This window comes from Neopsephotus bourkii, unplaced genomic scaffold, assembly GCF_033783945.1.
Source record: "Neopsephotus bourkii isolate Nb327-2 ecotype Australia unplaced genomic scaffold, CSIRO-AGI_Nbou_v1 NB_1542, whole genome shotgun sequence".
NCBI classification, from domain to species: domain Eukaryota; kingdom Metazoa; phylum Chordata; class Aves; order Psittaciformes; family Psittacidae; genus Neopsephotus; species Neopsephotus bourkii.
The window spans coordinates 6,175,596-6,202,796 of record NW_026902018.1 but is presented as its reverse complement, the minus strand read 5'-3'; the positions used below and the strand labels follow the sequence as shown (position 1 = coordinate 6,202,796).

Here is a 27,201-nt window from a genome sequence, read left to right as displayed (position 1 = left end):
GGTTGTCTGTCTTTTGAGATGATGTTCTTGCAATGTGGTGACCCAGTCCTCCTTCCAAGTTTGGATGGCAATGAGCAGTGGATGCCACTCTGCTGTAGACAGCAGCTACATTTAGGTTGCTAATTTTACGTGAAGGTTGTCACATGTATTTTCTCTTTTACCTTTTCCCCCCCAAAATCCCAAAGAGATAGAACTTGAGCTTGATAATACATCTATATATGCATATATGGTTGTTTTGTTTTTTTTCCCCTGTTGCCTTTGTACTCACAAGACTTCACATTCATTCACCTTTGGGGTGGCATTATTTTATTTAGCCCATTTTAACTGCTGCTGCTTAATAAGCAGTGGGACTTTACAGGGTGAAGGGAAGGACTAGTGGAGCCTCACAGTAGCAGAAGCTCTCAAGTCTTACATTTGATGGCCATTTTCCTTCTTCCATTGCTGCAGTGCTGGCAGATCACACAGTCCCAAAGTCTGTTTCTCAGGGATAAGCAGCCAGCACACTGGACAGCTTTAGCTGACCTGTGAGGGTCTGTGGCAGTTAGGGAGCATGTGCTTTTATCTGGCTGCTTCTCACCACATAACTTGATGCAGGCTAAAACTCCCATTCTGTGGTGCCTAGTCACTGTGTTATGTTTTAGTGTTGCTTACAATCCAGATACCAGAGTTTTTAGACATTCACACTAGCTGTGTAGCTTGTGCAGTACTCGCAGCCTCTTCTCTCATAGTCCGATTGGGAGGAGATTGACTGAAAGTAGGTTACCAGGTCTGCCAGGCTTGTATGTCTGTTCAGCTACAACTTTGGCTTAGTTCACATTTGCTGCACAAAGCTGAATTTGTTGTGATAATCTTTGGGTGCGGGGGAGAGGATGAATGTTTAACTGAAGTTCCAGTTAAACTGCTACTTTCCATAGCTTGCATGTGCTATTCTGAACACCTGGGGTTCTGCTGGTGTTTCTGCTCTGATCTGTTTCTTATAAAGAACTTTGCACTCCTTATGTTGTTGTTTGTACATTAAAGGAAGTTATATTTAATAATGCTGTTTCCAAAAGATCTTGTAGATCTCCTCAGCAGTTTGTCATAAAGGAGATATCAGCAACTATTCCTTGTTCTCAATGTTTGTGTGCGCAGAAATTCTTGCCACTTTGAAGGGGCATTCTGGCTTGGTGAAAGGGCTGACCTGGGATCCTGTTGGGAAATATATTGCCTCTCAGGCTGATGATCGAAGTTTGAAGGTGTGGCGGACCATGGACTGGCAGTTGGAAACCAGCATCACAAAACCCTTTGATGAGGTACTCCAGAATGTGTGACTGTTCAAAGTGAATTCCTACAGAATGAATAAAAATAGTATCTCTGATTCTGCACAAACATTGATTGATTTAATGGGGCTGAATTTAATGAAACTATCAGATGGCAGGTTCTAAAGGGGAGAAAAAGAGCTGCCTTCTCACACAATGTGATTAAAGTGAGACTCTCATTGCCATTGGATGTTGTGGATGTCAAAGGTTTATTTGGGTTATGTAAGCAATTAAGTAAATTCCTGGAAATGCAAAGGTTATTCCAAGGAAATACTGGCACACTAAATACACTGTTCTTACCTTCTTCCTTATGCTTCTTCTGTTGGCCACTATCAGAAATAGGATAAGTATTTAGGAGGGATCTTTGGTCTGGGATCATAGGGCTGTTACGTGATGATTTTGATCAAGAGATCAAATTTCTGGGGACAGAAGTTGGTGCTTAGTGAGTGGCGTGTTTTGCAGTGATCTATGGTATTGTGATTAGTGCAGTTACTCTTTGTATATAGTGTAAATGCCTAAATTCATGTGTGAGCTGGTGTTGCAAGTTGAAGTTTCACTGTTAGCAGTTGGGTATGCTGCAGCCCTGTCACTAATTAAGACTTTGAATGTACAGTATCCAAAATAACTTATGTTTTGTTTCCTTTAAAAAAGTTCTCTGGGTTCCTTTTCCCCCTTTTGGTAGGGCTTCATAAGGCACACTACATCACCTGTATAAAATACAGCTGAAGTACTGAGAATTGTATGTAAAGATATGCTTTTATAGTCACAAAAGACTGACTTTGTAATCATATTCCCTAAATCTAAAACTTGAATATCTTCTATTAAACATCCTTTGTTTGCCACTTTTAAAGCTCTAATTCTTGTTTGGTTTGGGTGGTTTTTTTTGTCAGTGTGGAGGGACAACTCATGTGTTGCGACTTAGCTGGTCACCTGATGGTCACTATCTTGTTTCTGCTCATGCCATGAATAATTCTGGACCTACAGCTCAGATCATTGAGAGAGATGGATGGAAAACCAACATGGATTTTGTAGGGCATCGGAAGGCAGTTACAGTAGTGGTGAGTGAGTGATAGTAATTTATCCCTGAAGTAAAACTTTTGATAATTTTATGCATAAATAGGACAAGAGGTGAAGATGGGTGTCATGATTAGTAAAGCACACCCCACAGTAGTGATGCAAAAGTGTCAACTTTACATGTTGGAAGCAATCAGTTTGCTCTTGTGATAAGAGAACTGGACACACATGAACAAGATAAGAGGGTGTGGGTGCAGGAGTATGTTAGTAGCTAACCACACCAGCTTGGTTAGCTGTTCAGTGACTTGATTAAAGTGATATAGGTTTCTAGTGGCTTCCTATTGCTAGTAAAATTATTATTACTTACCATTCCTGTCAAGGCATTCAGAAAGCCTCTTCAGAAAGCAGATGTGCTTTTGTCAGTGCTCTCATAGTCTGGTTAAGGACTTTGCTTCTATGAAAAGTTTGTTTTTTTTTCACTCCTAAGTGGGAAACTTGCTCTTAAAGCAGATCTACTGAAATGTAATTACTGTAATAATATTTGGGGCATCTCATTGGTGCAGAAATTCAATCCGAAAATCTTCAAGAAGAAACAAAAGAATGGGAGCTCCACCAAGTCGAGTTGTCCCTACTGCTGTTGTGCTGTTGGTAGTAAGGATCGATCTCTTTCTGTCTGGGTAAGTGGGTGTTTTGCCACCCTTGAACTAATGTGGTTATTTGGATAACTTTGGGGTTTAGCACAAAGGCCACATGTGCAGCATTAGGTCTTACATTTAGGTTAATGTTTAGGTGTTTTTCTCTCTGTTGTTAGAGGATTATCTGGGGGGGAGGAAGTGGATTGGTGTTAGTTCATTTCTCTAAAGCCAACAGCAGTGGCAGAATATGTTGCCCTAGTGAGGGGTTGGGGGGAACTGTTAAGAGAAATCGTATGTTACCTCAGTTAATAAACATAATTCCACCCTATTTTCTTCCTATGTCTTTTACTCATTCTCCATATGAGTCTTTTAAGAGTACTGTTTCTCCATGTTTAGCCCACCTATTCATTAATCACTCTTAGAGTGAGTCTGCCTTTGTTAGTCTTGCTTTTATGGGCATGAGGAGAACACAGCAAGCACAGGATAGCTGCTTCTGAGCAGCTCATCTTTCTGTTTTGTTCTGACTTCATTTCCTGGCTTTTTTTTCCTGTTTTTGCTGTTGAAAGAGGAATGTGACAGTGAATGAGCTTTTTAAGTATATTTTCAAGTTCTCAATGTCTAGTTTGGGTTTTACTGTAAATTTTACGCTAAAATTGTTATTCTGGCTAAGAGAAGAGTAGCTATTCCAACACTTAGAAATGCAAGACGGTTGTTTGGCAACTGGAAAGGACAAGGAATAAATTTAACTGATTTGTAAAGCTTTGTGATGAGAATGTGCCAGAACACACCAATTGCTAACTGCAGTCTACTATTTATAGATTCCAGTGTGATATTTATCCATTAATTGCTAAATGCACAACACTAAGTCTGTTTCTGGCAATGCTACCAGTGCATACCCTTATCAAAGTATCGCTCTCAGTATTTTTACTTTATACTATGATTTCATCTAGGGTTACTGTTGAGGTTATACTAGGTATTATAGAGATGCAAAGTTGCAGGCAGTCTTTGCCCTGAAGACCTTAATTGTTACACATATAACACAGACCTATGGAAGCGTAAAAGAAATAACTACTGAAGGTGACTGCTACACTACATCTGTGAACCTTTGAGCATGAAACATCCTGTACCACATTGTCTTCTGCTTTATTTCAGTTGTAATATGTACTATAGATGTCAAGACCTTTCGTTTAACATTAAAGAGCTTAGAATGATTTAGAACAGGTTACTGGGGATTTTCATATTCAGTTCTTTCTAAGCTGATTTATAAGTATAGAGGAATCCTCTTTAAGAATAATGGTGAGTCAAATTCCCTTTCCTCTTGATAGGCTTCACTTATTTAGACAAGTGAGTCTGAGTGAGGACATGGAAACCTAATCTGTTTTCTGTGTTCCTCCTGTGCTGGCAGTTTACAACATTCTTATCTCATTAAAGCTTAGAATAGAAGCTGTCTTTAGCATCTGTGAAATTACTTTTTAAGTGGTAGAGAGTGTTCTATTACTGCGATGTAAAGGCAAAGTTGGTTAAGAAATTCAGTCCGTGTTTCAGAAAGGAGGTGAGGGTTGAATGTCAGCTGCTATTCTCCAAAGCTTTTCTGTGCCTGTAATGGAATGGGTAACCTAGATGCTTCAGAAAGACCACAAGGCATACAGCTGTCTCCTAGCCAGGTCTTGTTTGAATGTTGTTAGACTCTTAGTGTTAATGTGGTAATATCTGTAGCATAGAACTTACATTTCTGAGTGTGTTGTTTTTTCTATTTTAAGCTCACATGTCTGAAACGCCCTTTAGTTGTCATCCATGAGCTGTTTGACAAGTCTATCATGGACATCTCCTGGTAAGTCTTTTTGCTGTTTGTTACGGAAGCCAGTATGTTGCTATCATCTTCAGGTATATGTATGGACTGGAAATTCCTTAAAACAGTATAGATTGTAGCTTTAGCTAGTGATTTGGGTTGGGTTGGACAACCCACTTTCCTAGCAGTCTACTGTCATGTATCTTGTTTTCCTCTTTCTGCTGTTAATGGTACTCCCTCCTGCTTTCTTCCTAAGGCCTGGTCATAAAAAGGCAGAAGTCTCTAGTTATAGACTGCATATTCACTGCAAGTGAATAGTAAGGGAGGAATAACCCTGAGACCACTCAGTAAGTGGCATTAAGAAAACACTCTGCACCTATACGTCAGGTGATTTACACAGTTAAGGATTCTGCACAAGAAAAGACTGGTATTTTTTTCATGACAGACACACAGCTGATGACAGGGTTGTCTTAATAGCTATAACAGTTCTGGTGGGTTATGCTGTAAATGTTAAAGCTTACAATTGTATAACAACTTGTTTTCTGTGTGCCCTGTGGAGTTTGCCATGAAGCCCAGTGAAGCATGATAAAAAATTTTCAAAACCAAAATATTTTTCTTTCATTAATAGATTAAGGCTAGAAAGGCAGTAAATGGAATATTTCATGAGAAGTGCTGCTATTGTTGTAGTACAATAGCTTTGAATAGCTTTGCTTTTCTGTAATGTGTTTTATTTTATTTCTCCATCTGCAGTTTGCACATTTTTCATGGTGTAAAGCCATTGGCAGTAATAGCTGGTTAACATTTTGCAGTTTCTGAGGAAATGGTTTTGTGGGATATTTGAGAGACAAAGGATCATCAGGAAACTTATTTTATATCCTGTTTACAAATTGAAATGGATGGCTAAAATGTCAGTAATATGGAATGTTCCCAGAAGCATGCTCCATTCTGAAAACAGACTGAGTAAATTCAGAGAAATCTGATACTATTGTTATAGCTGTCTCATTTCTATTTTAGAGTTTCAGACTTGGATGCATCATCATAATATCTGAACATGATTATGTTTTCATGGAACAATTGCTTGGAGCCAGAGATCAATAGGAGCTCAGCAATTTTGTCTGCAAAGCAAGCAGAGAACTCTCAATAAGATTTTACCATTTTCTAACTTGGACTAGTATTGGTTAACCTGTCACATGGTGCTGAGGCCAACCTCTCTGGATGTGGTGCCATCAGCCAGCACAAAAAAAAAAGGTGTTTTCAAACACCTATAGCCATGATGCATGGAATATATTTGTAAGCCTTGCTGGACTAGTTTATATAGGACTTAAGAGCTGTGCCTGCTTCTCTTCCTTTTCCATTCTCTTTAACAAGTCATCTGTATACCACTGTTTTGCCATCTCTATGAGCTCTGTAATTGGAAGTTATGGGGTTATTGGTCAAAACTCAGCAAGTACTGGGTTTGGTGTTTTTTTTTTCAAATGTGCAGTGATAGGTTTTAACAGAAGGTTATCATTTCTTTAAGACTAGAATGTATAGTTTCTCCTTCCTCTTTTCCCTCAGGAAAACATTTTGAGACCTCCAGAAGAGGGTTACAATATATCTCCACATACAAGAACGTGCAGTTTGCTTAAAAATGCAAATAATGACCAATATCAAAATCAAACATATGTTCTCACCTAATAGAGTTGTTTGGACTGCTCATATGCACAGCTTGCTTTCTTATTGCTGTCACTTCAGATAATGATGATGGAGAAGAGGCATTTACCCAACTTGTAGACCTGCTGCTTCTTTAGTCTCATCTCTTCTCCTTCCTATCTTGTTCATTTGGAATGTAAACTTTTTATAGTGGACTGTCTGTAACTTGTTGCCTGTGTGTGATGAAGCTTCGTCTTCATGGGCCCCAAACGTCAGTTTATGGGGCCTTAAAAGAAGTATATCCATTGCTTATCTGCTGAAGGCCCCTTTCTTCACCCAGTTCCATTAACACAAAGATACTCTACATCTTTTGAAGCAAATGCATTTAGAGTTTCCTCTCACTGTTCCCTGTGAACACTGTTCTGTTTTACCCCTACAGACAGCTTTTCATGGTGCTAGTCATGCCATGGGTAGCTGTATGGTTCTGCTTCTACCTTTTTGTGTGCAGCCTCCAAAGGAATATTGGTACATGGACTCCTGCTGTCCATCACTCTGTCTCTTTACTGCCCCACTTGTTTGGTTTTATCAGTAGTTGCTGTGATAATAAATCTTACACTAAGAATTTTGTTGAACAATACATTGTATTGCCCCTTTGCATCAATGAAAGAGATTGAAAACAAAAATGAACCTGTATTTCCTTCAGGACCCTTAATGGACTTGGTATCCTGGTATGTTCCATGGATGGATCAGTGGCATTTTTGGACTTCTCCCAGGATGAACTTGGAGATCCACTCAGTGAGGAGGAAAAGGTACAGTAAGCACTCAGAGATTTTACGATCATATTTAAGGGATGCACTGATGCAATTAAGATACAGAACTATTTATAGAAGTATGTAGTGATTGATTTCCATATTACAGAAAAATATGTTCTTGTCTATTTTACAAATCATTAATATAGAGTAGTCAAGAAATGAATCTGTGGTATTAATTTCTGTTCTGGAAAGAAAGTCTATTTGGAAAACATCACCTGCTTACACATCATTATACAGTTCAAATAATTATTTGGCCAAGGAAACAAGGAGTGGGTGCTTCAAAACACTTTAAAATTACTCTTTGACTTGCATGTATTCAAGTCTTTTTAAACTAATTGCTGTTGGCTGTTTTTTTCCTCTCATTGCTATTTAGCAACTAAAGCTTTGAATTCCAATTATTTTGTGTATTGATTTAGTGTTAGCTGAAAATATAAAGTAGTGTTTAAAATATAAATGTATAAATGATAAAGAGGGCATTTGCATTCTATGGGTTCCATTACAGTATTACGATGCTGTCATACACAACCAGTGACGTTGTGGTAGCAGTCTGTTGTGGTTTCTGCACTGAACCTGGGACACAGTTGTAGTCAGTCTTTTGTGTGATATGTTTGATGCCCACAGAGCAATATTCATCAGTCCACCTATGGCAAAAGCCTAGCTATAATGACTGAAGCTCAGTTGTCTACCACCATTATTGAGAATCCAGAGATGCTCAAGTACCAACAGAGGCAGCAACAGCAGCAGGGGGACCAGAAGAATGCGTCAATTAGGGAAGCATCTGGGACTGGGACAGCAGCTCCCAAAGTGGCAAGCATGGTTAATGGGGAGAGTTTGGAGGACATAAGGAAGGTAAGGTGTTCTTGGGCAGTCACTTTACGGGGTCAAGTACCGAGCAGTTTGATTTTTATTATAATCAAACTGCTTATGATAAAATCAGCTTCTGCTTCCTTAGATGTGTTGAATGGCACCTTTCAACCCATGAATGGTCCAGTTGACATTACTGGGACTTGTTGAAAAGTTAAAAAGCTTTTAGGCAGAAATAACACTATGTGGAAAAAGGCTTGTGGGTATTTCTGTCATGGGTGCTAAAAATGGGTGTGCAGAAAGGAAACCAAAGCTAGGTAGTAACAGTTAAACTGTAGAACTGTGCTTCAGTTTCTCAATGAAGGAGGTTGAAAGCATTATTTAATTCTCCTAAACATAGAACACAAGTTCTAATGAAGGATTCAATGCACACAGATGAGAATTATTTTGAACTTGACTCTCTTAATGTGGAAAGCAGATTACATCATCCACAAATGCTTTTGCTACAGATGGATAGATCCAGGATTGGAAATGTGTGTGTTTAAATTAAAAACAATATTAAACAAAATTAAAACACAATATTATGGTACAGCCAGAGAGCAGTAAACAGAATTCTGTTGTACTTTGTGCTCTATGAACTTCTACTTAAAAAACACCTGTTACTGGTAAAAAAAAAAAGTTGTAATATTAAAATACACTTATATTAATAAAAATGCATTGATTCTATTTATGCAGTAATAGTATGTTTGGAAGACAATATGGAGAATAACCTCTGTTAATATATTCTTAGTTGAGGAACATCTTTCAGCCTAATACACCTGTTCTTGTCAGTTGGAAAAAAAACAAAAGAAAGCATTTCCTATTTATCAGAAATTACTATGAACTATATTTCCTAACAGAATCTCTTAAAAAAACAAGTTGAAACACGGACAGCAGATGGTCGGAGAAGGATCACACCTCTCTGCATAGCTCAGCTCGACACTGGGTATGTTTAGAAGTCATCTTTTAAATCCTTCTTCACCTTTTTATCTTTGTTCTCTTTATTCTGATGCAAACTCACAATTGTGACTTTAGTCTTAGGGCATCTTAAAGCACTTCCTGGAAATACCTTATGTATATTTACAGGATATGGTTTTGACCTCTGTTCTCTTATCTATTAGAACTGAGATCTTATAGCTAAGGCTAGTTCTCCTTAGGTGCCCTTACAGGTGAGTGAACAATAATGTATTGCATGCTCCTCTCTACGTTATTAATGGCTTTAGTGTCGTTTGTATGTGAGAAACAATTCTAGAAAGTTAGGCATTGGCGGTTTATTTATGTTGTATATGGGAATCTACATGTGGAAAATAGAAGAATGGAATAAATAGTTAAAACTGTTATTTTTCAATTATTTAAAAAGTGTTTTCGATAAATACATTTGTTGTCTTTTTGTTTAGGGATTTTTCTACGGCGTTTTTCAATAGCATCCCAATATCTGGATCTCTGTGTGGCTCGATGATGTCTTCTCAAAGTAACCAGCAGCTCATGTCATTAGATTCTAATGCAGCAAATTCCCTTAATACTTCAAAGCCTTCTGTAGAGCCAACAGCAGCCAGTATAAAACCAACAGATGATGCAGCCAATAAAGATGTGTCAGTATCTGCAGTTTTGTTTTTCACTTACATGACTGTTTAGTTTAAATCTTGTTTACAGTTCTGTAAGCAAGCAATTATTAAAGGGGCTTCCTTACTGTAAAACTTCAGGAATCTGACATTCCTGAAAACATCCAGGTATTACTAGTATCTGGTTACTTCAAATCATGATAAATCAGTAATGAATAAATCAATATGCATAGTTCTGGAAATGATCTTCAGTGCAATGAGGTATGCAGTTGATTGCTAATGCTCTAACAAAGGGACTTGCTTATAGATTATTGGGTGGCTAGTCGTAAATAATAGAAGGTTTTCCAGCAGTGGAACTAAGGAATTCTGCTTTCTGTCAAATGCTGGCTTGTAGATCTCCTCTTTTCAAACTTGATAGTGCTTCTTTCTTGTACAACGACCCCATCAGAGCACAGTGTCGTTGACTTGTCAGTGTGCATATGCTGATTGGCCAGTGTGCCTGGCTAATTAATTGATTTTACTTGCTTTTCCTTTAGTGGTACAGTGACTTGGTCTCTCCTCCGCAATGTATTTTTATAGCATTTCGAAGAGCACAATGTCATTGGAACCTCTACCACTTCATCACATTTAGTTGAAATTGGCCACAGATTAAAGAATGAGTGGGTAGACTGTGAGAAATGATTGACAGATTAAACTATTAAGTCTCTTTTTCTTTGGAAATTGGAATTCTAACAGCTTTTTAGTATAACCATCAGTTATCTTAGAGACATTTTTCTTGCAATTCATTCTCTGAATGAATTGAAAAATCTCTAAAGTAAACAAGTATTCAAATTACAGATCCCTGGAATGCTTTAATGTGGGGAAGACACATTCCTTTGCCTTACAGTTATGCTTGGAAATGCCTAATAATTATTTTGGATTCTTCATTAACAAAATCAAAACCCAGCATGAATTGTTCCAGCCCAAACTGATAGATAAACAGTGGAATATAATCTTGTGATGGGAAGTATTTGGTAACCTGAACAAAGGGTAAAACCCCAGATATCATGTAAAATAGTGATCCTTTCCCTTTGCGTATATAAGTAGCAGCTCAAAGTTTAATTTCATTCCTGAATTAAAAATACATAATGAATGAATTAGGTCTTTTAATCTAGGTATATCTACGTGACCACATGAAGCTCTTAGGTCTGAGATGTACATGAACAGCTTTTGAGAGCAGACAAAGCTTGTGAGATACTGATGTATGAAAGAGGAAAAATCTCACAACAATTCATGTGTGTACTTGAATGAAAGATTTTCAATATGGTTTCTAGGCAGTGTAATGAATGCTAGCTAGTTATGAGCACTGCAGATTGCCAGTACTAGATTTCTTACAAACTTTGTTTTCCTGTCACTTTTATTGACAGTGTAAATGCTACCTCTGCCTCAGCTGCTCCTCCTGCATCATCTTCCTCTGTCTTGACAACTCCATCCAAGATTGAACCTATGAAAGCATTTGATTCTAGATTTACAGAACGATCCAAAGCCACCTCAGGGACCGCTGTTGTAACAAATACAAATCAGACTGTTGTGGACAGGTAAGACCTAGCTGAGTGGGCTGTTGGGGGTAGTAATCCAGAGAGTTAAAATGCTGATTCTCTGTGGTGTAGATGTCATGGTACTGGCACTCTAGAAATTGTCTTGGGTCTCTTCCACAATTGGAAGGAAGAGAAGAGCTGCAAATAGGTAAATGCTTTGCTGGCATTATCCCTTTGTACATTTGTCTCTGACATTTGGGATCAAGCAGACTCTTCAAATATTCCGAGTTAAAACGCTTGTTAAAAGAGGCTCTGTGTGTGTGCCTCTGTGTGGCTGCATGCATCTGTGCTCTTTAGAAGACAAAAATAGCCAGCCTGCATCTCTGTACAAGAGTGAGATTTACTTCAAGGTAAATTACCATATATATCTGCGGACAGCTTAGAATCATCATTGCTGCAGTTGTATTTCAGTTTTGAAAGCGTGCAGAGAAGACACTTTGATTTTAAGGGGGTTTGGCTCTGGATCCACGATTTAAAAAACAAAAGGCAGCCTTTGTTTGGTAACACAGTGTGTTATGGCATAAGTATTCCTGCTGCACCAGGACAAACGATAATAACAATAGCAGTCTTGAGAAAGTAGTATGTGATTCCCCAACTTGTTACCAATAAAAGGTATTTTTACCAAACACCTCAATATTTTTATGTCAAAGGGTTTAACCATATGATGCAGAAGAAATGCTGTGTTAAATTACTCTCATAATTGCTTCTAGTGTGTCAGTAAAGTATGGACAGAAGTGTATTGTTTGGCATAATTCAGATGCCAAAGAGAAGAAGTTTGTATTGTGCAAGGTGTTTCTAGGAAGATGAATGTTTATGGAATAAATGTGGCAAAATACTGTAGTGAGTTAACAACCAGTTATTGGGGAGGGAATGGGGAGAGAGTGGTGTATTTTAGGGTGTAATGGTTAACAAAAGAGTTCACAGGGATTTGTTCTTTGCTTTCTTTAGTTATATTGTATTCCTGAAACAGAAAACGGAGCAGTGAAGTCATTTACATGGTTTACAGATATGATCTTACAGTAGTCAGAACTGAATAGGACAACTGATCTTAAGGTCCTTTCCAACCCTAATGATTTTATGCTTCTAATTTTTGGGGATAGACAGCAGAATGACAAATGAAGTTGTGCATGAGTAAGCAGAAAGTGCAATGTCCATTGGAGAGAAAAAGATAAACTACTCTTGCATCTTACAGGGAGCTGAATTATTTGTAGCAACCCAGGGAAGAGGTCTGGTTGTAATTGGAACTGAATGCTAAAATAAAGTTACTTGCAGCTTTATCCAGTAGCTAACTGCTAGTTTGATTATTTTTTTTTTAAAGGAGAGAATATGCCCGATCAGCTTACATATATATTGCACACTGTGCTTTGGCAGGGGATTTGCCAAGCCTCTTTGGCTTCGTCCTCTTGCCTTTGTGCATTTTGAAGTACACTCAAAGCAAGCTAAAATTTACCTGCTTATCTGCAAGAATACATACGCAGGCTATGTGCAGCGTTTGGAATCAGCTTATATGAAACGTGAAATGTATTTTTTTACTTGCTCAGACTGAAGGATCAGAATTTAATTAAAGACAGTAAGCCCAAGGACATTCTGGAGAGCAGCAGTGACAGCGAAGAGAAGATTCCAGCTGCAAAACCACTCAGTGCACCCAAACGGAAACTGGAACTTGAGGGAGAAACAGTAGAAAAGAAGAAAAAAGGAAGGCCTCGGAAAGACTCTAGACTTGTACCAGTAACTTTAACTGTTCAGGTGAAATAAATAAGATTAATTGTGGCTTTCAATATTCATTTGATAAAGTCAGTACCGTGTTGACTTGTTCCATCGAGTCAGAGAAACACAAGTTGTATCAGTCCCTCCGAATTTTTAGCCATTCCTCTTCCTTGCCCTTAAACATAACTCTTACTAAAATTTAAGATTTAAAAAAGCAGAGGCACATGGTGACGGAAATGTGTCCATCCTTTATATAAATATGCAGCTACTTAGGAAGTGGTACCAGCATGCTAAGTAGTGGTAGCCTGCCAAATGACTGTACAGAATAAAATGCAATGCCATCAGGTTTGGGTGTTCCTTGATGGAGAGTGGCCCAAGCACACAAGTGTGACTTGGATATGATGACTTAAATGGTTATGCATTTCCTTAGAACTGTGAATTACTAAGTTCCATTAGAGTTTCCATCATTTTAGGCCATATAGATCCCTCTGTTTTCAGTATTTGGAGCTTAGCTTTTCCATGCAGTATAGCAGAATTCCCATTAACTAATTGCAGCTAAAAAGGGGATGGGGGATATAAAAGAAACCCACTATGTCTAGTTTTGTTGTTTTGTTTTGGTTTTTTTTTAATTCTTAGAAGCTATATTAAAACCCTTGTATTTATGAAAATAATTGGGAAAAGATTAATATTTGCAATTGGCATTATTTGGAATTTTAAAAAAAAATTTTTCAAATCAATCTGTACTATAGAGTATCTTTGGTTTAACCTTTTTTAATGGAAAAAATTACTTTTGCAATTTCTTTTTCCAGTCCCCAGCTACACTGGCCTCTGAGAAGGATGCCGCTTGCATCTCTGCTCCAGCATTAGCACTTAAACTGCCAACCCCAATCCCACAGAAGTCGTTTACTTTGCAAGTAAGTGGACTATAAGGGGAAAAAGCTTAATACTTAAAATAACCTGCTTTTAAAAATATCATTAATTATTCAGATCCTTTGTTAAATTAACGTTTGAATATGTATATTTGTTCAAGCAAGATGGTATACTTCAGCTTCTAAGAATATGTCTATATGAGAAAAGTTAATGAAAAATCAGCTAGAAATAAGACACTTCTGAATTTGCAAAAAACTTCAAAGAGGAATACTACTGGTTCATCATTCCCTCATCCTGGTTAAGCAAAGTGTGTCGTAAAAATCAGAGTCTCCAATGGGAGTAACTGCTGTCCTGTTACAGTTGTGTTGGTAGTACACTGCTGAAGAGGAAGAATGAGAGAGCTCTCTGGAGGGGCTCTACAACTGAAGAGACTGGCAAATAAGATTACGTTAGGCATTTATGAAATAATTCTTCTGCCTGTTTAGGTTGTGCTAGTGTGGTTCTAATTGCAAGATTGCAGGGAGACTGGGCACACCTAGACTTGATCTGGTACCCTTAATTAGGATGCACAGACTAGCATGGTTCTAATAGCAAGATTGCAGGGGTTTGCACATCTAGACTTGATCTGGTGCCCTTAATTAGGATGCACAGACTAGCACAACCTTTCTTTATCCTAATGCCCTGAATACAAAGAATTATTTGTGTTCTAGCCAAGACTGATATTTAGAGGTTTGTTTCTTTTGAAGTACCACAGTACCTTTTGAAGGCACTTTAAACAGAGAATGCCATACTTAAATCTGTACTTAGTGACAGCATTAGACTTTTGGAGGGCTGACTTGGACCTGTTCAGGACACTGGTTGGGAGAATCCTTTGGGAAACAGTACTCAAGGACAGAGGGGTCCAGGAAGGCTGGACACTCTTCAAGAATGGCAGTCTCTGTGTGCCAAGAACAGAACCAGTGGGGAAGAGACCAGCCCAGCTGAACAGGGAGATAGTGCTGGAACTTGGGAAAAAAAGAAAGAGAACCTGTGGAAGATGGAACTATTGACCCTTGAGGAGTACATGGATGTCATTAGGTTATGCAGGGAGAAAATTAGAAAGGGAAAGACACAGCTGGAACTTAATCTGGCCATTGCTATGAAAGATAATAAATATTTTCACAAATACATTAGCAATGAAAGGAGGGCCAAGGAGAACCTCCATCCTGTACTGGACACTAGGGGAATCCTATAGACCAAGGATGAGGAAAAGGCTGTGAGGTACTTAATGTTGCCTTTGCCTCAGTCGTTAATAGTCAGACCACCCATTCTCAGGGTACTCAGTCCCCAGAGGATGGCAATGAAGCTGGTGAAGAGTCTAGAGAACAAGTTCTGTGAGGAGCAGTTGAGGGAACTGAGGTTATTTAGTCTGGAGAAGAGAAGGCTCAGGGGAGGCCTTAATGCTCTCTACAACTACCTGAAAGGAGGATGGAGAGAGGAGGTGGTTGGTCTCTCTTCCCAAGTAACAAGCGGTAGAACAAGAGGTAACAGCCTCAGCCTGTGCCAAGGAAGGTTTAGATTGGCTATTAGGAAAAATTTCTTCACCAAGAGGGTGATCAGGCAGTGGAACAGGCTGCCCAGGGCAGTGTGGAATCACCGTCTGTGGAAGTGTTCAAAAATTGTGTACATGACACCCTTAGTGACATGGGTTAGTGGTGGACTTGGCAGTGCTGGGGTAAAGGTTGGACCTGTCGATCTTAAAGGTCTTTTCCAGCCTCCTTGATTCCATAACTCTATGATTGTTTTGGATCTAATGGTAGTATTTTGTAGCTCTTTTCCTATTCCGAAAAGTATTTTGTTTTTTGTATTTCAGGTATGTTCAGATCCATCAATGTACCTTGAAGTGGAGAATGAAATAACCACTGTGGGAGGTTCAAAGTTGAGCAGGTTAAAGTGTAATCGAGAAGGAAAGGAATGGGAGACGGTGCTCACCAGTCGAATTCTCACTGTAGCAGGAAGCTGGTAAGAGTGTATTGTAGAAGCAGATGGTTCTGAAGGCCAGAAAACATTTCTAGGGGTACAAAAGTATACTTCACAGAAAGTTATGGCTAAACCCATATATTTACAAATAAGCACAGGCTTTAAAGATATTCTCATCTACTTATTTAGAATAGTTGATTAACAGGATCACTTCTTTTAGGGATTTTTGTGATTCCTCATTCTTGGCTCAAAATACCATATTTCTCTTCCAGCTAACCTGGTCTCATACATTGATGCTCTTAAACTTATATCCTGTGGAGATTTTTGTAGGGATTCTGACTTATTTCTGTTGACTGTTGCTATTTGCTGGTTTTATCACTCCCCACTGTGAATCTTACACAATCTTTCATACTAAATGTGTTGTGAATAAAAATATATACTGCGTTTAGTCTTTAGACCAGTTTCATTCCAAGTATTAGTTCTGTCTTAAAGCATCGAGAGTTCTCATTAGCCAGTTACAACTATTTTCCTGTCTATTTACATTTCTCCTTTATATTTCTTCATTAAAGTTGATTAACTTAGCTACTAAAAATGAAAAATTTGAAATGGGATGTTCTGTAATATAAAAGTATTTTCCTGAGTCTTTTCCTATTTTTTCCTACTTTGCTTAGTTCAACCTCAGAGTTTAAGCCAGAGCCATGTCCAAGTCTGAAAAAGATGATTTTAAAGCTAAATACAAGTACAGACCTGAAGAATAGTTTGTGTATACTCAAAATCTTTACGACTATGCCTCTTGGGCTAATAAAAGATACTGTCTCTACCTGCAGACCTTCCCTTGCCCATCTCCTTCAACGATCAACATTATAATCAGTTTAAGACCTGTAATAGTTACCTTTTAAGGAATTAGCCCAAGTTATATGGTAACTTAAGAAATCAGTCTGGTTCCATGCTACTTGCATTTGACAAAATGTGGTGGTTTTATTCTTTCTTTCTTTCAGTGAGATTGTAAGCGTAGCCTGTGAGAAACGAACATTGTCAGTATTTTCAGCTTGTGGTCGTCGCCTTCTTCCCCCTATTATATTGAATACACCCATTTCCACCCTACATTGCACAGGTTCTTACGTCATGGCTCTCACCACTGCTGCTACGCTCTCTGTTTGGTAAGTACCATGTTAGGCTGCAGCAGCTGGCTGGGCTGATTTCTGTAGTAACTAATCAGTTGTGTCCATGCATTGCTGTTAAAACTGAGGCTTAAACCTCTTCAGGTCTGAACACAAGTCTACTTCTGGATATAACATGAAAAGTTAACTGGGCAGGACTTGAATCTTGTTTCTTCTCTGTTCTAGAAGAGTCTTTGATTTTGATTTTAGAAGGAAGATAAAGGATCAACTTGAAGTTACTGGTGTAAACAGCTTCCCTAGGACAGCCTTGCCATGCATACAGACTAGATTAAGGAGGAGGGAAAGGAGAAATATGGATACTTCCAAATCCAATCATATTTTGCCAATAAAGTATATGAGTTCCAGAGTTAGAAGTACTCTAGCCATCTTCAAGATACCAATATAAAAACTGCAGTAACTCATTTACAGTTGTTGAATTTAATCTAATGTCTCATGCAAGTCAGAGCTCCTGAAGGAGTTATTTGGATCCTTAGTGTTTGCTTAACTGTAATGAGGTTTCCTGATAAAGAGCTGTAAAAGTTATTCTCTGCTATTGACTTCTGTCTTGCCTTAAGGGGTTTGAGTTTGCCAAAATAATTTTGTTGAAGCAATGAAGAAAATGTCAGAACAAAATAAGCCCAAGCATACTCCTCCCAAAACCGCACCTTGTCATGAATGCTGAAGAAGTGTGTGTGTGTGTGTGTGTGTGTGTGTGTGTGTGTGTGTGTGTGCGCGCGCGTGTGTTTTAAATGATTTTGGAGCTTTCAGTTGTTTGTAAACTGCAGACTTGTCCTTTTGTCTTTTCCAGGGATGTTCACAAGCAGACAGTCATTGTTAGAGATGAGTCTTTGCAAACAATATTTTCAGGTAATAAAAAGGTTCATTTCGTTACCAACCTTTGAGCCCCCCTGTACTATTTAGTGCCATTTATGAATCTGCTGGAATCATACAAAACCTGAAAAGCCTAAACAAATGATTTTCCTTCATTATTGTGTAATGAAGTCATTGGCGATGTTGAAATACTACAGAAACAGCTGAGATGAGAATATTAGTGGGTAACAGTCTTCTACAAGATTCTGTAGCTTATTATATTCTGAATTGCTTTTGAATATGAAAATTCAGTGTTGTGAAGATCACAAAATATTTAATGTCAATCTGCTATTACAACAATTTCTCTGAGTGTACTTTGCATGTTTATTACTTTTAACAATGAACTGCAACTGACTGTCTTCTGATTCGTTATCTCAAAATCTTCAGTTCCAATCATTGCCAGTATCTGGCACAACACAAATCGTCAAAAAAAAGCAGTATCTCGGAGCATAGCAGCTTCTATTTTAGCTTTCATTCATAAAGTACTAATTCAAACTACTTAGAGAAGTAGTTGTACTAGCAGTTTGCAAAGGTATTTGTTAAAAGTTACATGCACAAACCCTGGGCCTGGAATATGCTGGGAAATGCAAGTATCCAGTGATCCTACCTGTGTTAGAAAGTATGCTTTTCTAAGTATGCTGGGGTTTAGAATTTTTTACTTAATGGGAAAAAGAAAGAGAAAGACTTCTTGGGTTACAGAAGACCTGGCAGAATTACTGAAGATTGCCCCTGGATGTGGAGAACATCTCTGATAATGCCCATGTTCTGCGAAAATTGCAGCATCAAGGTTGATAATGTATTTTGCAAAAGTGTGATTTTAATGCTATTGCACTGAGCCTGGTGCTTACCACCATGATCTTGTGTCTTAACCTTGCTGTCAGTGCTTGAGAATAACATTGAACCTTTTTCTGTTGGTTGCTATGACTGATAATGGTGGGTAGTGTTTTTTACTGTTACGAATATTATGCAAGACTCCAAAAGAAGTACTTTGGTCTCATTTGACTTGTAGGAAGTGATGCAACTGTGTCTCAGATCTTGCTGACTCAGCATGGTATACCTGTAATGAGCATGTCTGACGGAAAGGCATATTGTTTTAATCCTTCTCTTTCTACGTGGTAAGTTATGTATTATTCCCTGCTTTTACAACTTAGCTGAACAGATGCTTCTATTTTGAAGGTTTAGTCTAAGTAGGGTCACACACCAGGCTTAATTTTGTGTTGGTTCACTATTGCATGTCTAGGCTTTTTATATTTGTAAGACTTGGTATGGTTAAAGTAACATTAAAAAAATGTAAAAGCTACTCTACAGCATTATCACTCTTTCCTACATGGTACATACTCTTGCTTATTAACCTACACCTATATATATTTTTGCTGATATACATCAGTTGAATCTGTTGAGCAGTTGGCAATGATTTTGTCAGTCCCCATCACTCCTTGAATTCTTACTGTATCTGATGACAAGCAAAGTTTGAAGAGAGCTGTCTTCAACATTAAAAAGTTTTATGAACACAGTAAGTCAAGTCTGGGAGGAGGGAAGAAATCATTATAGCTTAGAGAATCCCCATGAAGAGTCATTACTGGTGTCTTAAACACATAAACACGTAAGAATCTGTGCCTTACTGGGTATCAGGTGGGCTATCTCCATGGATTCTCTTACTTCTGTCAAGGCATAAGGTCCCATTAAAAATTTTGCCATGGTTAAATTATTTACAGTGTCTTTCCAAAACAGATTCTTTGTTGTCTTTCCAGGAGGGGAAAAAAAACCGCATACTTCAGTCTTAATTTAATAGGTGCACTTAGTGTAATGAGAGTGCTTTATGAAAGGGCTTATTGTTTCAACTTCTCCTTAGAATAATTGAAATTAGTCACTACTTGATGTGAGTGCTCTGGAAAAGAAGAAAACACCTTATTTGTTCTTTAGATAAACTGAGAAATTATGTAGAAAGTTAAGGAGCAGAGGACAGGCTCTTGGCCAAAACTCTGAATTTGCTATAATTTATTTGTCTGCACCACAGCTTTGGAGATACATAAGAGCAATCCCTTTAGTCATCATACAGATTTAAACTTGATAAAGCAGTAAAGGGTGTTTTAAATATTTGTGACATTTTTCCTCTGAGCTGTCTGGAGATCTAAACTTAGCATTGGTTTGAGCCACTGATTGTCTTGGCATCTCAAACCAGTGCAAATGATACCCTCGATTACGCGTGGAAATGCCAGCGGTAACTGTCAGCTCCCTCCATGGAAGGAATAGCTGTAATGTATGGGAAAGACTGTCAATGCCTATGATCTGTGATGACTTGTCTGGTGGGTGTGGGGACCTGACATGAAGCAAAATCAAGTTGTTAAAGTCATTACCTGTGTTTACTCCAGTCTTTGTTCTGGGGCATGACTTCTTAATAGAGGCAGAATGACAAGTAGAAAGTTCATTTCCCTGAAAACTAGTGCTAAATTGTATTACACAATTAATGTTGTAGGTGGGAGGGACATTCACATGACAGCACAAGTAGAACTTGGACATGGAGTGGGAACAGTTGGGCACCTCAGTGATACTTTTTGGTTATCTGTGAAAATACAAATTGGGCTTTGAGTCAGAACAGACCTGGATCCCCTGATACCATTGCCTGCTCTCCTCAAACTTGTGTTTTGTTTGTTTCCTTTTTTTCCTCAGGAATCTTGTTTCTGACAAACAGGACTCTCTAGCACAATGTGCAGATTTCAGGAATAGTTTACCATCCCAAGAAGCCATGCTGTGTTCTGGGCCTTTAGCTGTAATACAGGGACGAACGTCAAAGTACGCACTTACTTGCTTCATTTGATCAGCATGTTTCTCTCTCTTTTCCTATTATTTATTCATGTAGTTGAATTAGTGAGTTAATTTTTAAGATGCTAATGGCTCTGAAATTACCAGGAGTTCATACAGTGTTGAGGTTTTTTTTTACAACTTTTGCACATTTATAGCCTGTATCTTAATGTTATTTCGAGATTGCTTGGGGTGCAGGAAAGCATGCTCTAAACCTAATCATTCTAAGGCTCCTCTTTATTGGATGGGTAAAGTATTTGACGATGCAATATTCTGATTAGCCAAACTGACTTTGTTTTGCATTTTAATTTTTTAGTTTACCAGCTTTCTGGAATAGGCCTGCAAATTTTGAGTAGTTCAGTTGTCCTCAAAGGATCTATTTAGTGAAGTCTGAGAAAGTTGTGTGATTAGTCATCTAATGCTTATTTTTAACATCTGAAAATACCACTAGGGAATTGTGTGAGCCAGAGCAGACTCCTGTAGGTAATTTAATAGCCTATCCTCACCTGGATTTGTATTTGATTTCCCAGGCAGATTTCTGTGCTCTTTCTGTCCTTCACATCAGAGGTTATTCTTTCTAGTGAGAGAAACTGGAGAGTTGTATAATTTGATTGCTGTTCCCTTGGAGGGGGAGGGGAATTAACTGCGAGAAATATCTGAAATCCAAACAAAGAGCATTCTCTTTTTGAGAAAGAGAAAATATCACACTGAAAAATTAGCTTTTTTGTTTTCAAAAATGAAAGAATGGGTTACTTTTTTTTCCAAATTAGCTTTCTTGGTTGCTGATAACCATGTGTTTTTAAAGCGATGACAAATGCAAGGAAAAGAACAGGAGGCAGAAAACCCTCTGTGGACCTTGATACTTGTAAATGGTCCGGTTGGGGGTGAAGGCAGTTTGCTATGAAGTGCCACCTTTGTCATTAAAAGCTTGAACCCTGGAAGCACTAGATGCCTCTGAAAGATAAGGGTGGAATAGCTTGTGCAAAAAGATCTATTCCTTAAACTGAATTTAAGTATTTAGTTTAAGTGAATTTAATAGTATCTGATTTTATGGCTGGCATGTTAAATTTTTTGTTTTGTAGTTCAGGAAGGCAAGCTGCAAGATTGTTCTCCATGCCTCATTTAGTGCAACAAGAAACAACACTTGCATACCTGGAGAACCAGATCGCAGCAGCACTTATCTTACAATCCAGTCACGAATATCGCCACTGGCTCCTTATCTATGCACGGTACCTAGTTAATGAAGGTGAGATCTGCCATGCTGTGTTACTTCTTTGCAGCTTTGGTAGACTTAAGAAACGCTTTATTCATGTCATGTATATGTATGATTGCACTTAATGTTCTCCTTTCAGCACTTCGCTTCTGGACTCAGTGTTTACTTAAAACCAAAACAAGCAGCTGAAGTGCATTTGCTTCCTGCAGTGCTCAGTACTCAGGAATCCTATTTTGACACAATGTGAACAGATCATGATCTGGGGAAACAGTGCCATCTGTGGACTTCAGCAGTAGGAACAGCATTGTAAGAAAAGTCCAGGTGCCTGTCAGACATCATACGTATTATCTGGCAGTAACTACAGATGTTTTGGAGGAACCAGCACATACTCATATGTAACATTCCTCAGGCAACTGATGATGGCTGCCTGATGTGAAATGGAAGAGTTGCTTGGTTTCTGACACTTTGTACCAGAGCACGTGAAACTGCAGAGAATTTGCTTGTGTTACTTGCACTTTATACTGGTTTCTTACATTCTAAAATTTGAACAGCCTGTACTGGTGAGCTCCACAGGTTAAATTCTGTGAGGAGAGAAACCTGCAAGAAAAGTACTTGTGTCTGTTTTATATTTGAATACACTATATCTCTATGCTATTATGTTAAGTAAGGTTAACCAACTGACTTTATGCTTCTTGGATTCTAAAGATCTCTGTGTCTCCACTTGCCAGCATTCCAAATTTTGTAGTTCCCAGCCTTATTCCTCATCATGCATAATCATTTTACATAGAGGGGAGCTAAGTGGTTCATGTTAGGCCACCTAATAGGTGTTGATTGAATTAAAATTCAAGTCATTGATTCTTGTCTTTTGACCCCTTATTTAACAAAAGAGCTTGATAAACTGCATGTGATTCTCTAGTTGAAATTAAAATGTTATTCTTGGGTCATACATATATTGAAGAGACAGTCACACTTTTTAAAGTCTTCACTAATTAGGAATCTCTATTGTGTGTGCAGGGTTCATATTGCACTACACTAATGTCACAGCCTTGCATGCATGTATACACTGGATGTCACTGCACATTCTGCTCTGCCGCACGTGTATTGCTATCCTAGGTCTGCTGAATTTGAAAATTGCATATCCTGTTATTGACCCTTTATTCCTCTGATGATTTCAACATTTAGTGAATTCTAATCCCTTAAAATACTCAATCTGTTATACCTTGATTGGCAAGTTACTCCTGAACTGATGACTTAGTTACTTCAAGGGAATTCTCCCCTCTGATTTTTAGGTGCATACAGCTGGCCTGGAAACTGTGTGGTTTTATTAAAGGTTTTCTCTTTACCTTTTTTTTAAACTCATACATATTAATTTAGTGCATTTTATTTTAGTCGTAAGCTCTTTTGCTAAAGGTTGAGATTTCTCTCCTAGTTTAGTAATATTTTAATGTATCAGAAGGCCTTTTTAGTTTCCTCACTATGGACTCCATTTTTCCAAATTCATGTATTACCATGAAACGCAACCTAACAACTTTCCCCCTTTGCTGGTTTTCATCTTGTGGCTTTCCAGCTCATGTGATACCTCTTTGTATTAGTTCCCTGGCTGTTAACGTTTTCTAATGTTGTTTTGCTTTTAAAAGCTGGTATCTTTATGTGGGAGGAGGGAGTGAGGTTGAGACCTACTTCAGTTTTTCTCTGTATTGTAGATTATCTCTAGTAGTGGTTTTGGTTTTGAGAACCTAAAATAAAGCCCTTTGGAATTCTAAAATAAATCCTTTATGAATCACCTTATCTTTCCAAAGATTTGCTGTTAGAAGAACAATACATTCTTTCAGAAATCAGTATTTTTGGCTTTATTTTATGCTAGATACTTAAACTCTTTCCTGAATGTTGTCAGTTGCATTGTAGAGGGGTTCTATATAGTGAAATGCTTCTGAATGTGATTTTATTTCTGATAATATTCAGGGTTTGAATATCGTTTGCGAGAATTATGCAAGGATTTACTGGGTCCAGTCCATTACTCAGCAGGAAGTCAGTGGGAATCAACAGTTATGGTAAGTCCTGATAACAGTTAAACAAAACAATGAGGAAGAGTTTCCCCTGAAAATTACAAGACATGGACAGACATTGGAACTGAAAATATTATATTATTAAACTAGTGGCAAAATAGGAATCACATTATTTTTGCTGTCCTTGGAACCATTTCCTTACTCTGTGCTCATCTCATATGCAGGGCTCCTTGCACTACACTTGTATTTATTTCATGTGAAAGCATAGACAAATGTTTATTGCCACAGTTTCAGATCTGATGCTGTCTGGAGTTTCAGGCAGATGGAGCAGAGTTGCGTGTTCAGGTTGTTGCGTTCTTCACACAGCAACTTTGAAATAGTGACAGGCCAGTGAAATGTCTTCCCTTCTCAGTAGGGAAGTCTGCAACTTCAGAGGTGCACCAGCTTCATGAGTGTATAAATGTAAAGATAGTTTTTATTTTAGGATTCATGTAAGCAGGGTAAGAACATAAAATACAGAGCTCTCTCCAGGCAGGAAAAAGGGCATGAATCTTAAACAGCTCTATGCAATATGTTATCAAGTAATACATTCTGAGGACGCTTTTGTGGTTTTTGTGCAGGGTTTACGAAAGAGAGAACTATTGAAAGAGCTTCTTCCTGTAATTGGACAGAACCTCCGCTTCCAGAGGCTTTTCACAGAATATCAAGAGCAGCTAGACATCTTGAGAGACAAGTAGCATTTACCTGGATTTTCCCTGCGGGGCCTGGTCCACGAGAAACTGCTGCACAGCATTAACCAGAGACAGAAGAGGAGCTAGAGCCCAGTGAGCAGGGACACTCCTGAAGAGGGCAGTGCCGTAAGGGTCCCAGGAGTGACCTGGTTTAGTTTTAAAGAAGCTCACAAGTGGATTTGTGAAAATGATGAGTGGATGAGATAAAGCATTTCCCAAGTGAAACCATCGAAGCTGTGGCCTCTGTTTCTATGGAAAGTCGTGGATGTGTACTTCAGGGGGGGTCCTTTTGGATCTGGTTCTCATTTTAATATCAAAACTAGCTGAGAACTGTTTGTGGGGTTTCTTGGATGTCCTGTGAAAAGCACAGTACTTCAGAGTACACTGAACAGCATATTTAACCCTGTTTAGGGTTTTTGCCTGAGGATTTATTGAGGCTCAACACTATATTAAATTAGATGAATGAGCCACATAAAAAGAAATTTCATAAATATTAAGGTATTATGCAGCCAATAGACTCTTTCCTGTGAATATAATAATAATAAGAGGCTGTTCTAACACATGGACTATTTTTGTACTAGAATTTGCTAACTTGTAATATGGAATTTTATTTGGCCGATAATCAGGCTGTCTCTACAAAGTCATCTTGTAGGAAATCTAACTCTAATTACAAAAGCTATGTTTCAAAATAATTCTACCAAATTAACATGTCATCATCTGGTTTTTAATTTTTAAATGTTTGTAAAAGGCATTTTAGGGGGGAGGGAAAGGGATACGGGGGGTGACTCTTTTTGTAAGTACAGAAATAAATGAACATTGCATTGGTTTAAAAAACAAACAGAACAAATGTAAGTCTTGAATTATTACAACAGGCACAAGCATCTCCAGAAATGTCAACGCAGGCTGAATCATGTTAATGTGTCTAGAAATAAATAATACTGTCTGGGTGATCTTTCCTCTGGGAGCATGATCAGACAAGTACTTGTGATCTCCCTGGACAGCTACATTTTCTCCTGGAGCCACATCTCAGCTGGAAGAACAGGAGCTGTGTGGGAGTGCTCATTATCTCGGGCAACACAAAGCAAAATGGGCTTCCCTGACCACCGCTGAAGTGGTCAGTGCAGCAACAAGAAGTGAACTTCATGCAGTTACGACCATGTTCCTTGTGTGGCATTTTGTGACAACACAACAGTGCTGGTGGCCTGCCAGCAGTTCACTTGGGGAGTGGTTTTGGAATTCCACTGAAACCAAATTAACTTGTTTTCCTTCCCTAAGTACACATGGTGCTGGGAAAGAAGCGAGTGGCTATGTTGGTTGTTCTAAGACCTAACTATTCAGGTATGCCTCAATTTACTGCCTTACTTTGAGATGGTTTTGAGTAAGAAAATGAGTACAGAAATGAGTAAGTGTATTTTAAACCCTTGTGAAAGGGCAATTTCTCCCCCAAACTTCTATCAGAAACACACTATCATTCACCCTCAGCTGTGTTGCTGTGGTCTTTGGCTGAAGGGGACTGAGCTCAGAGAGGCACTTCTGCAATTATATGGTTGTCTGGATCCTAGTGGGAGGGATGTGTTCTTTAAGGCAACAAAACCCCACATTTGGAGGGTTTTGTTGCCTCTGTTCAACTGCCAGACCTATGGCCACCTGACTCCTTTGTACAGCAATGTGATATGCACATCAACTGAAGTGTCTTGAAGAGCAATAAAAACAACTGACTTAGCAGCTAGTCTTCAGTATGGCATCAGTGACCTTTCAGCAAGCAGTGGGAGATGTAGCACAGCTTGATTCTGTGTGTGCCGGCTCAGGACTTCTAGCCCAAAAAGTCTTGATAGTACTGTGACAAGCAGTCATGGTAGTGCTGTGATTCATATGCTATTGACAAGTAGGCTACAATCATGGCAGTAGGCATTGTGCTCCTCACAGAGTGGAACAGAACCCACTGAAGTGATCAAAACAAGAGATACATACCACATTCTGGGGAAAGGGTGGGTCTGGTCCAAAGCTTGGTACTGTTGGCAGGAGCCTGGCTATTGGCTTCCGTGGATTTTGACTCTCGATGGTTGACAGAATGTGCAGGCAGCTGCCAGCGGATGCTTTACTGAGGAAAGAATAAATGAACATAGATTGTTTTGGAGGTGTTTGATAGGTGAAAGCTATGAGCCAGGGGCCTGTTTCCTCCCTGCAGAAGGCAAGATGTTTGGATTCTGTCTATCCTTTATTCAGCCTCGTGCTGTTCATGCCAGTCTTGTAATTAATGCTTTTTAACAGGATTTAAAGGTGATTAGCTAAGGGAAAGAAAGTTCCTTGTCATTAAGTCTTCCAAGAGGTGCTGGAATACTTTATGAAGGATTGTCTCGAAGTGTTTCTGTTTTCTCGAGAGGCTCTGTCACTGCCTGACAGGCCAGGAATAAAAAACTATTTAAGTTGTTGCACGTTTTTCTTAAATTCGGTATTTTAGCATTTTCTGCTTACATTCAGCACCTGCTTTTTTTTCAGATGAGCTCTATGAACCCTCTATTACATTACAAAGGAAGCCTGCAGCAAAATCAACGAGGAGCACTCTCAGTGTGGGAGTAGGGGCAGGTTTGTTTTATTAATTAACGGTGTGAACGGGGAAGGCCACGGGAGGGATCAGCCGTTCTCACTACCACTCACCCGCCAAAACTCCCTCAGGTCTTCCCCGGCGTCCCTACCTGGCACCGGTGAGGGGGAACCCAA

General features: G+C 38.7%; 1 protein-coding gene and 1 long non-coding RNA gene across 4 annotated transcripts in view; one reads left to right on the top strand and one right to left on the bottom strand.

Annotated features, from left to right (window-relative positions):
* LOC133221700 (protein HIRA) overlaps positions 1 to 25,441 on the top strand; it is a 36,064-nt gene extending 10,623 nt beyond the window's left edge. For all 3 annotated transcript variants that reach the window (XM_061370817.1, XM_061370818.1, XM_061370816.1), the window contains 19 exons: positions 1,132 to 1,292; positions 2,189 to 2,356; positions 2,876 to 2,989; positions 4,708 to 4,778; positions 7,072 to 7,177; positions 7,802 to 8,029; positions 8,884 to 8,969; positions 9,421 to 9,615; positions 10,992 to 11,162; positions 12,704 to 12,908; positions 13,679 to 13,783; positions 15,592 to 15,740; positions 16,697 to 16,858; positions 17,667 to 17,725; positions 18,738 to 18,843; positions 20,399 to 20,521; positions 21,613 to 21,776; positions 23,706 to 23,794; positions 24,370 to 25,441. In XM_061370817.1, coding sequence (XP_061226801.1) covers positions 1,132 to 1,292; positions 2,189 to 2,356; positions 2,876 to 2,989; positions 4,708 to 4,778; positions 7,072 to 7,177; positions 7,802 to 8,029; positions 8,884 to 8,969; positions 9,421 to 9,615; positions 10,992 to 11,162; positions 12,704 to 12,908; positions 13,679 to 13,783; positions 15,592 to 15,740; positions 16,697 to 16,858; positions 17,667 to 17,725; positions 18,738 to 18,843; positions 20,399 to 20,521; positions 21,613 to 21,776; positions 23,706 to 23,794; positions 24,370 to 24,486 — 2,579 coding nt within the window. In that variant the 3' untranslated portion in view covers positions 24,487 to 25,441. The remainder of the gene's footprint in view (positions 1 to 1,131; positions 1,293 to 2,188; positions 2,357 to 2,875; positions 2,990 to 4,707; positions 4,779 to 7,071; positions 7,178 to 7,801; positions 8,030 to 8,883; positions 8,970 to 9,420; positions 9,616 to 10,991; positions 11,163 to 12,703; positions 12,909 to 13,678; positions 13,784 to 15,591; positions 15,741 to 16,696; positions 16,859 to 17,666; positions 17,726 to 18,737; positions 18,844 to 20,398; positions 20,522 to 21,612; positions 21,777 to 23,705; positions 23,795 to 24,369) is intronic.
* Positions 208 to 26,865, bottom strand: LOC133221701 (uncharacterized). The gene is made up of 2 exons (XR_009728052.1): positions 26,452 to 26,865; positions 208 to 1,327 (listed from the first exon to the last, which is right to left on the bottom strand). It is a non-coding gene; the product is annotated as an uncharacterized LOC133221701 (long non-coding RNA).
* Between the last annotated feature and the right edge of the window lie 336 nt (positions 26,866 to 27,201).